This window comes from Beta vulgaris, chromosome 8, assembly GCF_026745355.1.
Source record: "Beta vulgaris subsp. vulgaris cultivar EL10 chromosome 8, EL10.2, whole genome shotgun sequence".
NCBI lineage: Eukaryota > Viridiplantae > Streptophyta > Magnoliopsida > Caryophyllales > Amaranthaceae > Beta > Beta vulgaris.
Genome location: NC_079209.1, coordinates 27467234 through 27483936, shown reverse-complemented (window position 1 = coordinate 27483936; position 16703 = coordinate 27467234). Strand labels below are relative to the sequence as shown.

Here is a 16703-nt window from a genome sequence, read left to right as displayed (position 1 = left end):
TCTGATTTGAAATTTCTGATTATAATTCTGACTCTATTTTTTTTTCTTGTTTTTAGGTTGTCATGTTGAGTGATTGAATTGCGACTTTGCAAAGTGAGCAATCCCAACGTCGTTGTCGGCAAATTATGCGATAATTGAACTAAGTGCAAATGAACGAAAATTTTGAAGACTTTAGATGTGCAAGATAAAATCTTGGTGTTCGACTTCTTTTTTTTCTTATTTTCATGGTTTTGGCATATTCGAGCTAAAGTGTGTAATAGTTTCAATGGAATACACATTTTCCAAAGATAGAAGGAAATGTGGTTACGGTAACTATAGATATAACGCTAGCATCCTCAGGCCCCACGACATAGGGCTCCCGACTAACCATGTAGTAAAACGAGCATATTTGCTCGTACCCCAACTAGTCAGGGTACTCGACGATTCCCCAACAAACATCCCTCCTTTACCCTTCCTCATAGTAACACGAGAGGTGGTCTCACCCACAACCTCATCCTCAGCCTGGTCTCCCGAACCTCAAGCATCCATCACATTATCTAACTCCTCCTCGCCATTAGAATCCCAACACGGATTGTGAGGCTCATCCTCACAAATAGGAGTTGGTGTAGCCCAGTGTTCTTGATGCATCGACACACGAAATTAAGCGTGTCGTGGCCTAGATCCCTCAAAACCAACACTCACACCAACTAAAGCCCTGGATTAAAGCTAATCATCGATTATGTTAATTAGTGAATTTTTATTAGAACTCAATCTAAAGTATTCAATTCAATATCTACGCATGTTCATCGTTATTATTTAGTAACAACTAGTAATTATCACTAATCATTAAATTAAATTATTAACTATTAAGAATCACTACTCATTAATTACTAATAGTCAACACTAATAATTAAGTTGTTGCATATTAATTAATTGTTTATTATAAAATAATTTATCACCATTAACATGCAATACTAAGTAATTACGAATTAAAAATAAATTATTTAATAATATAACATAACATCCTTGTATCACTAATATGCTAATAACATGATAAAATAAACATAAATAACGTAAAACTATTGACATACTAATATTCATTGAAAATTATCCAACTTTATCAATAAACTTAAAATAAATTAAAAAAAATTATCATTATTAACATACTAATATTTTGTCATAATTTATTCACTATATTTAAAGTAATTTACAACTATTAAGATGTTAATATTATTTGTAATTATTCACTATTAAACACAATTGTAACTCAAATTAAATTAATATTTGTAATTTACTAAAATTTAACTATTATGAGATACATTATTCACTAAAATATTTGTGTTCTTACTATATACTATAACTATCGTTGCAACAATACGACTGAGTAGATATATTTGTAACAAAAAGTATTAACAAAGTTGATTTGATCGGGAATGAATGAATGATCATGCTATTATGCACTTTGAAATACCAGCTTAGTTCTCGTAGTAACTAGTAACAACAAAAGCAAGAGAGATATGTTGGTTTGTTGGTTTGTTAGTTTCTCTCTCTTCGACTTCAAAAATTACAGAGAAGAAAGAAGGAGATAGAGAGGGGGTGGGGGGAAGAGGAGAGAGGGGGGAAAAAGTAACCTCTAATTCAGTAAAAGTAACCTCTTATAATGACACTCACAAGTAAAAGTAACGTTTTATAATTATAAAAAGTAACTCTTATTCACTATAGAAGTAATCCTTTATAATTACAAAAGTAACCCCTTATAATTACAAAAAGTAACCTCTATTTACTGTAGAAGTAACCCCTTATAATTAAAAAGTAACCGCTTATAATTACAAAAGTAACACCTACTTTTAGTAAAAGTAACTCCTTAACATTACATAAAGTAACCCCTAGTTATAGTAAAAGTAACCCCTATTTATAGTAAAAGTAATCCCCTTACAGTTACAAAAAGTAATTTATACTTTCAGTAAAAGTAAACCCTATTTATAATAAAAATAACCCCTATTTATAAAAAAATAACCCTCTTATAGGTACAAAAAATAACCTATACTTTCAGTAAAAGTAAACCCTTAGCATTATAAAAAGTAATCCCTAGTGTCAGTAAAATAACCCCTTAGCATTCGATAAAGTAATCTCTAATTCACTAAAAGTAACACTTTAGCATTGAAAAGCAACGTGTTTTACTTTTTATGAATAAATGAGATTAATTTAAATATATAATGGGGATACTTTTTATGAACTAATTAATGGGTGACTTGTACCTTTCTTATGATTACTTTCTATAAACATTTCAAGCTATTGTATAATAATTAGAGTTACTATTGCGAACATATGAGGTTACTCGAACAAATAAATAAGGTTACTCAAACATGTAATTAGGGTTACTTTTGTTAACCAATGAGGTTACTTCTATAATATAGTGGGTCATTTGAAAATATATAAGGGTTACTTGTAGGATAAATGGGTTACTCGTATGATAAAATAAGGGTACAAAAAATAATAGTTACTTATTATGAAGTAATGGGTTCCTCGTATCATAGAATAAGGTTACAAATAATAAGGGTTACACGTACATTTAGGTAGGATTATCCGAAAACAGATTCAAGCTTGAGCTTTTTTTAAAGGGGACACGAGCATCATTATAAGGCCTAGCTTGGACTTATCATTAGTTGGCCACATCCTTATTTATCAATGTGTTAATGGTAAAATTATAGAGGAAATAAGAGGAGAGAGAAAATACGAGAAAAAATAAGAGAAATAAGAGGAGAGAGAAAATGAGACAAAAAAATAGGAAAAATGAGAGACATCAAAGAGAAAAAAAAAAGAAAAAAGAAAAAAAAAAGAGTTAAAAAAATGAGAGAAGGGGAGGGGGCGTGCGTGAGAGAAGGGGAGGGGGCATGCGTGAGAGAAGGGGAGGGGTAGTGAGAGGAAGGGAGGTGGCCACACCATTAGTTGAAGGTGTAGCCCACCTCATATAAAAGTTTGTGATATAGAAATATAGCAATAAATGTGAAATTTTCAAATAAAAAAAAATACAATAAAAAAACAAAAACAAAGGAAAGAAGTAACACTCAAATCTAAGACATAACCCAAAAAATTTACTACAGCTTTTTACTTAGCGCAATTAACGGACATATCATCCCAATTCTTAGAACTCCAAAATAAACTTGTGCGCTCAAAATTTTAGTTTCAAGACAAAAGAGTCGACCTTTGGACAAAGAATCTCTATACTTGACGTTGATTGTAAAACCAGAATGGAACAAAAACACACTTTTTTTTACAATGACTAGAACAAACGTGTAACTACTGAAATCAGAAATTTCTAATTCCTCTGACATGATGGCTAAAAATAGCTCTCTGCATTAAGTAGTAATTATTGAGAGCAGGCTCCACAACACCAATGACTGATGATAATGATCATAGTATTGCTAACAAAAAGGAAAGAATGATGTTTTGTGGAGAGATGGATTGATCACCTTTATTCCTCATGTTAACAGGTATTTTGCCGGAATTTACTTCCACAAATGACTACAGCAAGCTTATAATAATTGGCTTGCAGACGAGAATCATTCTTCATTCTCTCTGATTGCTTTCTTTATTATAGACAATCTACAGTTATACAATACATATGATTCACAACCACACATCACGATGTATGTTGTGATCCTTCACACTATCAATGATTGTGATCTAATAGGAGAAAGTTGTCCTGAATAATATACTGTTTTAATTGGATAGATGAAAGTTTAATCTAGTACCTAAAACACCTATATAGTAGTAACTAAAATCACATGAATTCAGAGAATATGAAAGAAGGGCCTGATTTTTCTAATAGCAACATGGAGGTTGGCTATGTAGGAGTTCATGAGCTAAGTGCTGGTAACTGAGTAGAATTTTACTCTGAAGCATACAAGTTTCTACCACAACGATCACAGACATCAGCATCTGCTGGAGTGACATGTTCAGGTTTCTTCGTCTGCATCTTTGGAAGATCAAACTCAAATACTTCAGAAAGTGCCTTGCTTCCAAGTTTAAGCTCATCCATACTGCATATGTAAATTTGAGTATTATAAAACACCCTACCGTAATCAATATAATTAAAATAACATGAAGCTACACTTGTTATACCAAACAAAACATGGAAACCCTCGATGAACATAGCTTATACAGTAGAATGGAAAGAGTTGAGATAGATATGCTCTACCTAAAGATATCAGCAATATAGTAACAAACATTAGCAAGTGGCAGTTATAATGCATCGACAACAGCTAAAAATTGATTATACTCTGGAACAAAAATGAGGTTTTTGAATCATGATGCAAAACAAACACATCTTATTTGACATTCAACATCATATATCAGAGGAAAGACGAATACAAAAGAGAAATCTAGGAAACAAAGGGAATTGTATAATGCTGATGCTATCAGGAAGCTTTTCCAACTTCTGGGGAATGCTCTTTTGATCATTAAAAGACAAAATGACACAGCAAAAGACGAGAGACTTCTCTCAATTCCAATATTGATTAGGTATAGATATAAATATGGAATTATGATGGAATAGAAAAGCAGAATATTGGAGTTCAAAGTGGTCATTCCATAATTTATACTCACTTTTCATCATACACTTAGGTGTACTATAAGCATGGTACATCTAAGGCTATTATTTGTTTGCTCATTACTCATTTGAAACCTCCAAATATGCAAAAATTCGCACAATAGAGAGCCCCAAATAAGCAAATGAGCAAACAAATAGCACTCTATTTTATACTATATGATAAACTTTATGGAATGATTGGTTGTAGTAACACCAATTATAGCTTGAGTGCATAGAACGTGACCTTCACACGAGTTAGTGTGGCTGGCATCAATCACTGTTGATTTCAGAGGATGTCTTAATCATTCATTATCCTGGGGAAGAAAAAAACATTTCTCTATTTCAAAAAGGTAGTTTTTTGAAGAATGTTTGTTATAAAAGGTAGTTTTTTTATAAAAATTCCTATTTTCTATTCAAATCTGTTACAAGAAATTTTTTACCGACACCACTGCCACCTACACGAGGAAGCAAATCAGTTGCTTAGGAAATCAAAATTTTATACCACATCAATTGCATATGAATGGTTGACTGATCTCCAACCTTTTAGGTATATATATATAAATAGAATTTATATATGAAATTCACTTCACTAGTGAATGCTTCAACGTACTCCCTTAATGAAAGCCGATCCTGGGGCGTTAGCCCGTGAGTTTAAGCTGTCTAAATGGAAGCGATAAAAACCCTGCCTTCCTAAGGTGCCTAGAGGATGGGCCAGACGCAGCAGAGCGACGACCCGGGAGCGGATTCCCCAGTCTTTAGGTTCCACAACACATACGGGTTTAGAATAGGGTCAACCTTCCTAAGCATAATATCAAGAGTCGGTTATTGATGCTGAGAGACTTTAAGCTCCACCAAGACATTATTCTATCATGTCAACGATGAAAATTCTCAACTGCAATATGACATTTGGCCTGCAACACCCACCCATTTAATCTTTTACTGCGACTTTAGATATAAAAAAAAACTTCGGAGAAAATTGGATTTCTAATGCAAACTCCATACAAGATAAAGAAGCCCAAATTTTTCTGCGTAAAATCAACATCTACGATATCTAAAGATAAAATTACCTTATTGAAAGTGGAGGAGTTAATCTTATTATTGTGTTGTGGGTGGGCTTAGCAAGAATGCCTCGCTCCTTTAACTTGAGGCAAATATCATAAGCTGACACAGGGTTCAGAGTCTTGCTATTGAGCTCAACTGCATAAAACAGACCCTTTCCACGCACTTCTTTTATGAAACTAGGGAACTGCTGCTGAACCTCAGTCAGCAATTGTCTAAGCTCATCTCCCAACTGGGCAGACCTGCACAAAGCAAAAGCGTCGTGAAACAATCTATTGTTAACTACATGATATCACAGATGAAATACACGCACAATGACAATGACAATGACAATGACAATGACAATGATCATGATCATGATCATGCATCATCTGGATGACTGTTTTCAGTCAACTTTCAATTTCCACACAATTTCAGAACCACCAAGGAATTAAGGACTTTCGCGGTGTTACATAAATTTTGTTCAACTTGCCATTCTGAAACACTACCCCCAGATATTTTGCTAAGCTCAAATTTCACATCCTCCTAGATATAAGAGTTAATTCGATGTAGGCTGTCTGTGACTGCCAAGTGGCTTAGAGTAATAGAGTTCAAAAATGCAGCTTGTTAATGCAAATAACTTTGAAGTTCAATAATGTGATACAGCCTTTACAAGTAGCAAATTTTCTGCAAAGCACCTTTGTGAAAATGAATTATCATTGCACTTTTTAATAAATTTACAACTAACATAAATATTAGAGAAAAAAATCCAATAAGCCTAATCTAGCTATCTACTTAACAAATTATCTTCCTTAGGACCACAAATCCTCTTTATACCATTATTCTCCATTGTATGGCCAAATTTATACATAAATTGAGCGACTGTTTACTGATAATAGTGCTACACAAGGTAGCTCCTTAAGAAGTGAACACTGAAGATGGTTTCCTATAAGCCAACTTCTAAAACTGATTCTTGATCAAGCACCTAAATCTACAGTGAAATTTTGAGCTTATGAATAAACACTCACTCACAACTATGTGGTCATGTGGATCATCAAATACTCACTCACTCCTAAAGGCAAACGGAAAAAACAAACATCTTCTCCGTCCCACATGTATCTTTTAGTTTCCACTTTCGAGTGTCACAATTCAAAATCTTCCCATATCCTATTTAAATAAAATTTACTTTCATCACATTCTCTTTTTCTCTCTTCTTTCTTTAATTACTTCTTATTTCTCTATCCACTTTCAACTTTCGTTGTTCACTTAACAACTTTTCTCATTGTCCAAGTCACTGAAAATTGGGAAAACAAATACGGGAAAGAGAGAGTAGAAAAGAATTTCATTAAATAGACCATGTAGAGAAGACGATACAACGAAAGAACTAATTTACAATCCCCTCTATGAATGAGCAGACCATAATTGTAGCTCAGCAATGACACATAAATCACGACTACGATGTCAGAACTTTGATTTCAGCTAAAATATCCATGTCGGTACTAGACACTATGATCACCGGAAGAGTAAAAATTATGGCCAAAAAGGTGGAATATAACACTTTCTTACTAATATTATAAGCATTTATAACTCTGGAAGGTATTGTAATCCACTTGTCACAACTCCTGATCACAACCTTGGACACTCATAGCCATGTCCTCGCATCTTTAAACTCATAAATTCCCATGTGAGATCAATTGAACTGTACCTAAGTGCAGTATTTGATCCAAGTCCAAGCATCATATGATTCAAGGAGTTAAGTTACAGCCCTTAATTTATTAATGTATTGTCAGGTGAAGTTAGGGGAAAATTCATGGGTGTTAACAATCTACTTTTCTCATTGCACTGACCAACCAATGCAAGCAACAGAATAAGTACCTCTCAGCAAGCCCTTCCTCTCTGAGAACATCAAGTGAAGCAACAGCAATTGCACTTGCCAATGGATTTCCACCAAATGTACTGATAATAAATAATACACGAAGCATTAGAACAAAACAAACATTGACAACAGCCAAAAACATAAAGAAAAAGAACATTTGAAATTCATGAAAAAAAAAAATCCTTTTGGCTTTTAAGCCAAATATTGATAGGCGGATATTGCATACACCCCCACGAAGTAATTAATGAACTGATATCTACATGAAAACAGAATTAAACCCTTGCTAGTCATATAATTACATATCAGCAAGTTCAGGATCACCCTCTTGTTAGATAAACTTAAACATGTTTGCCATGCAAATATATTCCAGTATGGTTCAATATTTCAGATAATTGTCTTGAAAATTTTCATGCAGCAATCGTGGGTAACTTATGCCATGAGAGAAATATACACTGAAAACATATTCTTTCTGTGCATCACATAAGTCCAAACCTTCCATGTTCTCCTGGTCGAATACACAGCATCACATCTTTGTCAGCAAGAACAGCACTGACAGGCATTACACCACCTCCCAAAGCTTTTCCAAGAATCTACAGAGATACATTAAGAAGAATTTTAAAAAAGATCTCAGATGCATCTTTTAGCTGGGTCTCAATATGCTAATATCTAGTAAGTACAAAAATATTGGAGTCCTGGAGGAAGGAAAGTAAATAAAAAGAAACCAGAATCTTTAGTTTGACCTTTTTTCTGTAAAGTAGAATCTTAACAGTCACTTCTGTTTGGCTAACCAAAAAGATATGAAAATGAAAATAAAATTACAGGAAGGGGAAACACAATAAGATATTTTCCCCTTGTCCCTTTATATAAAATAAGAGGAAACATAAGAAAGGACCATATGTATCAATACAGTTTGGATTGATTATTTCAGTTTTCCATTTTTGTCTTCCTGTTCTGCCCCATTGTCTTATAAATAGTACTACATTAATTTCTTATTAGATACGTACATAATTTTTTTTAACATAGACTACAATAAAATAACTTCAGATTACAACATCTTTGATTGGGCATCTACTGCAATTTGTGAAGAAACAATACCCCCCCCCCCCAACTAAGAAAATACAAAGTCATAATTTGATATATATGCCCAGAAAAAACAATCTTCACACTTACACAATTATCGAGGCACAGAGGGGGAAAAATAGAAGTTCAGTAACATATTCCCAATTAAAGTAGATGATAAGACATAGTTTAAAATAAAATGATAAATCTGCACGTTTTAGATTCATCTCAATTTATACACATAAATATCTTCGCTGAGTCATTATTGCTGCATAGCCGCTCTATATTGAAAAGTATGCCATGCTTCACAAGCCGAAAAGGAAGCAATAAATGGAACTCCACTCCTAACTTATCCACCAAGATGTTACCAAAAAAAATACAGCTGCAAATAATAGTGTCTTACAACAACATCTGGGCGAACACCCTCCCAATCACAAGCCAGCATTCTTCCAGATCTACCCAAGCCACATTGTATTTCATCAGCAATCATCAATACTCCATATTTATTGCAGAGATCCCTGACAGCTTTCAAGTAACCTTCTTTAGGAACTATGACCTGCAAAAAGAAAAAAAAAAACATTCATAAGAAACATGTGGATCAAAGAAATTCAACAGACAATCAACTAGGAAAAGGAATACCATATAAGCCTTGAGAGGAAGGAGAACAAGAGATAAAAAAAAAAATACAAATAATTAATTTCATGCTAGCTTTCCCTATATAAGGTGAAGATGCGAAAAATCTAAGAAACAGCAGGGATTGATTACTGAACTTCTTTTCTAGTTTATTGTATTTGCATTGGAATCCCTTGTCTTTGCTTGCCCTTCCACTTCTTACTAAAACGAAAATCTGTCTTTTTGTTTTGATTTACTCCATACAAAAACATCATGGACTTTCAGTCCAAAAAGTGAAAGTTCATGATAAAACCGCATAACACAAAAGGAATGGACAAAATGCAGAAATTGGGCATCCATAATAGCAGAAAAGAAGTTATTAAAGTATGCTCAAGAACCTGTGGGTGGAAACCAGTTTATGATACATAAGCATTGAAATTAGCATACAGCAATCTAATAAATCAAACTTAGCAATTGACATGGCATACATACCCCTGCCTCGCCTTGAATGGGTTCGAATAAGAATCCAGCTATACGATCTCCATGCTCTGTGGTACACATAACGGAATAGTTTCAGATAAAACAAATCCAAAAGACCATCTAAGCCAGGAATCAATAAACTAGCATAATAACATTACAATTTAGTATTTAACAGTCTTACAAGGCAAGGCTTGACATGCTCACATAACAATAAGCCTTAACGATCTAAAAATGAGACAATCTCTACTATATATGGCAACACATGGGGGGGCACCAAAAAACAGAAAAAGGAAGAAAATAAATAAATGGATAACTAAAGCTTCAATTAAACATTAAAAGGGGAAAAAAGATAATAAGTACGACATTTAAATTGACAACAATTTATTGAAGATACAATATGCAAAGACAGTTTGCACGCATAGCGTGCATATCAGGCTAATGTTGTAAGAACATGAGCTAACTCCACTTGTGTGCTCAGCAAATTCGATTTTAGCCAAACCACTGTCCTAACAAAAAGGGATAGGGTTTTGAACCAGTCAAGTAGGGTTTATATAAGGTATTCACAAGTTCTAGCTAAAAACGAAACTATCCTGACTACACCAGAATTGAACTGCACTAAACCGATTCGTTCAACCTTGACATGCCTCAAAAATTATGTACGCATATGTTAAAATATTTCGTACTTCAGACCTTTGAATATCTTCTCAAGGGCAACTTCATCTCCAAAATCAACTTTAAGATGACCTGGCAACAGAGGACCAAAACCTCGTGTAGCTTCATTGTCACAGCTCATGGAGATGACAGCTAGAGTACGACCATGAAAGCAACCGCAACATGAAACAATAATAGCCTGCATTTTGTAATAATAACAATGATTTTTCAAATCCTCATCATCATTTGATAATTTTAAAATAGCATGACAAGATTGGGTCAGATAACCTGGTAGACGAAAGCTAAATATTTTCACGCTCAACTACATGACAGTGAAATGCTTGAATAAACATAAATGAGAGCAAGAGACTTCCAAATGAAGCAAGTAGTGAGAATGGAAAACCTTATTCACCATGCAGGTGAAAAAAAAAGGACGCAGTACAAGACCCAGAATTGAAGTCCTTACTGGACAAATAGAACTCCAGAAACATGGACTCTTCAGATATACTATCAATCTCACCTCATTGTCAGGAATCTTTTTCTTTTCATAACCCCACTTTCTTGCAAGCTTTAGAGCAGTTTCCACCCCTTCTGCCCCAGTATTCATTGGCAGCACCATATCATATCCAAACATACTGGTTATCCTCTCTGCAAATAGGGGAAATCTATCATTATAGAAAGCTCTAGAGCTGAGGGTGAGCTTTTCTGCCTGCTCAATCATTGCCTTCATGATCTTAGGGTGGCAGTGTCCCTATATAGAGAAATATTAAGTCAATCAACTGCATGCAATACATTAGTTCTCCAGTGTGTCAAATTATGAAAGGACAATCATCACAAGTAGAGCCTCCAGTAAGTTGTTTGGATAAGATTTTATACTTCATAAACCATTTCCTTCATTTTTTCCCAAAAAACTCGAAGATAAGAAGGGCTAAACAAGGAGCCTAGAATTCAAAGTCTTGACGAGCTTGAATCCAAGGGGCTGTCACATTGGATGGGAAATCAAGAATAGGTTGTTCTGTTAATAAATATGCAGACAAATACAAAAAGCACGAATGGACAGCAACTCAAAGCTAACCTGATTAACAGCAGAGTATGCAGAAAGAAAGTCAACATATTTATTTCCCTCCGGATCCCATATCGAAGAACCCCTTGCTTGAGAGAACACCATGGGAATTGGGTGGTAACTGTAAGTTGAACAATCAAACTCAGTCAACTACAAAAGTTACCACAACAGTACTAAAGACTTCTTACTCTGCACTCCTATTTTTTTATTTTTCTCACTTGGAATCTTGACACTATTCATACTTATACAGAATCTTCTTAATTTTTCTCAATTTATAAGAAAAAATATAGTCTTATGGGGTCTTATTTAATTCCTCTCAATTATCATTTTATTAATATTCAATTGTTATAATTTTTACAAATATATAATGAAAGATATTTAAGTTTACAGAAGTGCACAAGGACAAGTGCACAAGAAAGTGAGAAGGATAAAAAAAAAAAAACACAGAGGGAGTAAGTTGTAACATTTAAAAAAGCATTAGACCAACAGAAGTGACCAATAAAAAAAAAATTAGAAGAAGTTTAGACCCATCCAAGTCAACCAAGATCTGTGATTTAACATTCCTTGAGATACTAACCAAAAATTGTTTGGGAAATTTCCTCACTACCCATGAGGTTTGACGTAATTCTAAAATTGCCCCTCACATTTGGGAAATTCATCACATACTCCTCAACTTTGATTTTGTGCTTAAAATACCCTTACTAAGGACGGGAACCGAACGTCGTAAGGTTTCTCTCTCTCTCCTCTCCAGCTTCATCTTCTTCATCTCTTCTCCCACCATCCTCTATTAATAACATCCTACACCTTCAATTTATTATCTCCCCTTCCACCTATATGCCTTTATCTCTCCTCCCATCTTCATGCTCATGTTTCTCACCAATCCTTTTTCAACCCCTCTTAAAAACCCCTCTTCTATAGCTTATTCCCCTCTCTCTCCCCTAAACTTCACTACCCCTTCAACTTCATTCCTCAGTGTTCTCATAACATAATTCAAGCACAAACCCAGAAAATCCAACTCCCCAACATCGAGAATAAGAACAACAACAACCATCATTAATTTGGGGGGAATTCATAAGGAGAGAATATTAACTTCACCATTATAATAAACAAAAGGGGGAAATTCACAAGATAAAGATGGGAAGGAGATATAAAGGCATGGAAGTGGAAGGAGAGAGAATATTGAAGGTTTAAGGTATCACTAATGGAGGATTGTGCGAGAAGAGATGAAAAAGATGAAGGTGGAGAGGAGAAAGAGAAAAAAAAAACCCTAATGCCGTTAGGGTTATGTCAATAGTAAGGGTATTTTGAGCACAAAGTCAAAGTTACGGGGTATATGGGGATTTCTCCAAATGTGGGGCTATTTGAGAATTACGTCAAACCTTAGGGGTACTTAAGCCAATTTCCCAAAGTGTTTTAACACCACAACATATAAAAGCAGACATGTACTCTCTCTGTTTTTCAGAATAGGAGTAGCAGTTAAAATTTAGACTGTTTCAAAATAGATGTAATATTCCATTTTTTTGGTAAATGGGTTTTCCTTCTCCTTCTATCTCTCTCGTGTTCCTCTATAAATTCGCCATAATGTTACATTTATTTTGAATTGAAGATGATGTTTTTGATTGAGAAACTAGAAAATAAGGAAAATCTAGTAATCATCAAGCTTTTGAGTGGCTTGACTCACTGCAAACATAAACATGACAATCCAATATCAAAAATGCCTTTTTCGCTCTCTCTTTACCTACAATAGAAGCAGCATTATAGATTCTTTTTTCTCCGTGTCTCCTCTAACTAACTCTCTTCCTTCTTCCTTGAGCTACTTCTAGCAATGTAATACCAATAGTAACCCTTCCCCTAGAATGATTCATTGAATTACCAACTACCCAAACTTCCACCTTGTCCTCAAGTGTGATTGTAATCAACTTCATCCTTCCAACATCAACAACTATGAGAAGCGTCTGATCTCTTGTCACTCATGAAACAGAGGCCATGCTTCAATTTGAGTTGCAGCTCCTCCTTGGAGAGTGCTGGTATGCCCTCAGTGGGAAGGATATTGGGTTTTGGTTGGTAGTAATGGGGTATTGGGATTGAGATGGTAAGTTTATGGGTCGGAGGACTGAGGATTATAATGGACTGAACCAAACACCTCCATAGTCTTACACTTCCAACACGAACCATTGTTCTCCTTCTAGACACATGCCTCACCTTGCATTGGGAACTACAGAGAGGCCATGAAACACTGTGTTTGGCCCGACTGGTTTATACCTGAAAATGAAGATCTAAATAAAGATGTATATTTTGGTGTGCACACTCGACCTTTTGCTACACCTCTTTCATATAACCATGACTTCTGTAACCTTTTGTGGAAGAAAAAAGAGAACAGGAGCCACCCTCTCTTATGCTGCCAAACCACAAACTTTTCTAAAGGCCAAATATAATATGTGAATAGCGGATCCAGAATTCAGAACCATCTAACAGTTGCTTTTATCTCTTTTTTTTCTCGGATATCTTACAGGGTGATCCTTGTACACATCCCTACAAATCTTCACCAACTTGACAGATATTTCCAAAGACATACACAAGCACTTCTGTCCTACAAATTTCACAGCAGACGATAAAATATGCAACATGACATGAAAGCTCACTATAAGAAATAATCAAATAATTAGCCTAACTACAATCATTTCACAGATTTCATAGCTCATGAGGTTAGATCGATCTCGACTACAAAAAAAAAAAAAAAAAACTATTTTATTTCAATGTACACCACATATAATTTGATCATATAGCTGCTTATATAAGTGTTCAAAAGAAACCGTAAACGATTGATTGAGGGGCAAAGTTAATTTCTCTAAAGCGCTACGTAAACTTGATCATGGAGCTGTGAAAAGGAAGCTTCAAAATTCAGCATTTCTAATCATTACAACGCACACATAGTACTCCTCGGAATCAACAGCACGCAATAAACATCACTAAAAGCTAGACTATATACCCGTAAATTAGGCCAAAACTACACAAATAGGACATGGGTTTATCTATATCAATTAACTCAATTAGAACGTTTATATCAACAACCAAAGAAAAACACACAAAAAAAGGACCCAAAATTCAATAGCAGAACCATTTAATCAGGAAACAAAAAAAAAAAAATTAAAAACGGAGAAAATCAATGCAACCCCAGAAAAAGGAATTAGCAAGGAATTATAAAAACAAAGAAATTAGGAGGAAGAATAAACTAACTTGTGAGCGCTGTACTCATACTCCAAGTTAATGAGATTTTGTGAAGATGAAGGAATTTGAGACTCAGGAACTGCACCAAAACTCCTGATTCCAACACCATATCTCATTCTTTGAGCTGCATACTGCAATAATCTTCTGCTCGCCATTGAATTATTTGATGATTGATTCAAAAGTAGTTGAATATTTGTTCACTATATGGGATATGATTGAATTTGGTAGCAGATCATTTGAGATTTCTTACCTTTTTTATTAAGATTGGCTTAGTTCTCTTCTGGGACTTTGGGAGTATGTTTTGTACACGAAACATCGGTTTTTTGTTTTATTTGTCATATATGCCGCGATTTCTTATTCGTTACAAACTGTGGTGATCCGGGGACCGGGATGACCATACTTGTGCGCTTTCCAAAGCATAGCTCAACGGTACTACGCAACAAAAGTGAGGCTATGTTCAATTCACCTTATTTTTGCTTATTTCAGATTTAATCAGATCAGATCAGAAAAAATAAGTTCAGATCAGATCAGACTAGACCATGCTTATATTTAAAAACTCATTATTATTATTAAATATCTTTCATTACATATTTGTAAAAATTATAATAATTGAATATTAATAAAGTACTCATTGAGACGAATCAAACAAGACCCCACATGACTATATTTTTTCTTATATATTGAGAAAAATCTAAAAGATTCTATCTAATCTCTATTATATAAGGGAAGGGGGGAGCAACGGTGTCCTTTTTTGAAACGCCTATTTTGCCCCCCTTCTCTTTCTAAATTACAAAAGGAATGTCAAAATCAAAATATCGAAAATAAATTTACAACACTCACTCACAAATCACTTAAAAGAAGAAACTTTATAAATCACCCATACAATTGAGAAAATCACTTATAAAAATCACGCAAATCACTCAAATAATCAGGAAACTTTATTAAAACTTAAAATTAATATACAAACTAAAATTAATAACCTAGAACGTCAATACATACAAAAATTTACTTATAAATCACTATTCTCAAGAACCATTCACAATTAATGGTGGGTCATGATAAAAAATAGAGGTGTATTTGTAGTGAAATCAGAATTTAGAAATTAGACAAGGAAAAAAATTATTTACTTTTTTATAGTGTTTCCTATATATAATGAAACTTTTACATATATTTGGACGTATTTTTTCTATTATATATAATAGCGATAAATTATCAAGGTAAAAAGGTTTATATAAATATCATTCAAGAATTAAAGTACAACATATCTCTATTATATAAGGGAAGGGGGACTATGGTGTCCCGAATGAAGAGACTATCTTACCCCTTCCCATTCTAAATTACAAATTCACTTACAAATCAAAGGGGCTTCAAAAAAAATATCAAAAATATAATTATAATAATCACTCACAAGTCAACTAAAATCATAAAATTGCATAATTTACGTTATGCAAATCACTAAAATGAAGAAAAAACTTAAAAAATTCACTTACAAACTACAACTAAAAAAATTGACTTGAAATCAAAGTGTCTACTTTCTTTAAAATTTATGAAGTACTGTACTTAATTCAAAAATCAACTAAAAATTATAATATTAGAAATCATAAATAAATTCAAAAAAATTTCTATTTTATTCATAGAATTTAACTTTGAAAAGTAAAAAAAAAAAAAAAAAATGGTGAGAGACTTAAGTGACAGAAACTAAACCAATCAAATTTTGCAACTAAAAAATTATACTTCGTATGTCTAATGTTCAAATTTTGACTCTTATACCGAAGAAAATTGAGTTTCTGTTCGAAAAAATTCAAGCACGCATCGCGTGCAAAAAATTCTAGTTGTGAATAGTGTCAAGATTCTGAGTGAGAAAGATAAAAAAATACAAAGGGAGTATTATTATTTACTAGTACATTTGTTCAAAAGAATTATTATGGTTGCTGTTGTACTTATTAATATTGGTAATTATTATTAATCTTGTGGTTACCATTATAAATGTCATTGTTATCATTATATTAAGTTATTTTGTTGTTATTAAATAATAGAAAATTAAAAGCCACATGTTAAGAACATAAGATTGACGCAAAAATAAGAAGTATATAAAATATGAAATCTCAAATTCATGACAACGAAAC

The 16703-nt window shown here is 33.6% G+C and overlaps 1 protein-coding gene across 1 annotated transcript; it reads right to left on the bottom strand.

The window, feature by feature from the left end:
* Positions 1–3515: 3515 nt before the first annotated feature.
* Positions 3516–14930, bottom strand: LOC104901265 (ornithine aminotransferase, mitochondrial). The gene is made up of 10 exons (XM_010688818.4): positions 14587–14930; positions 11362–11470; positions 10807–11037; positions 10326–10485; positions 9648–9703; positions 8947–9099; positions 7977–8074; positions 7484–7564; positions 5638–5871; positions 3516–4022 (listed from the first exon to the last, which is right to left on the bottom strand). Exons 1-10 carry the CDS (start codon positions 14730–14732, stop codon positions 3872–3874), a joined length of 1419 nt encoding a protein of 472 aa, XP_010687120.1. The 5' UTR covers positions 14733–14930; the 3' UTR covers positions 3516–3871.
* Between the last annotated feature and the right edge of the window lie 1773 nt (positions 14931–16703).

Coding starts and splice junctions, on each gene's coding strand:
- LOC104901265 (XM_010688818.4), bottom strand. CDS start 14,732: ATGGCGAGCAGAAGATTATTGCAGTATGCAGCTCAAAGAATGAGATAT. Junction 11,038..11,361: donor CATACTCTGCTGTTAATCAG/GTTAGCTTTGAG, acceptor TTCTCTATATAG/GGACACTGCCACCCTAAGAT. Junction 4,023..5,637: donor ACTCCTCCACTTTCAATAAG/GTAATTTTATCT, acceptor TTACATATGCAG/TATGGATGAGCTTAAACTTG.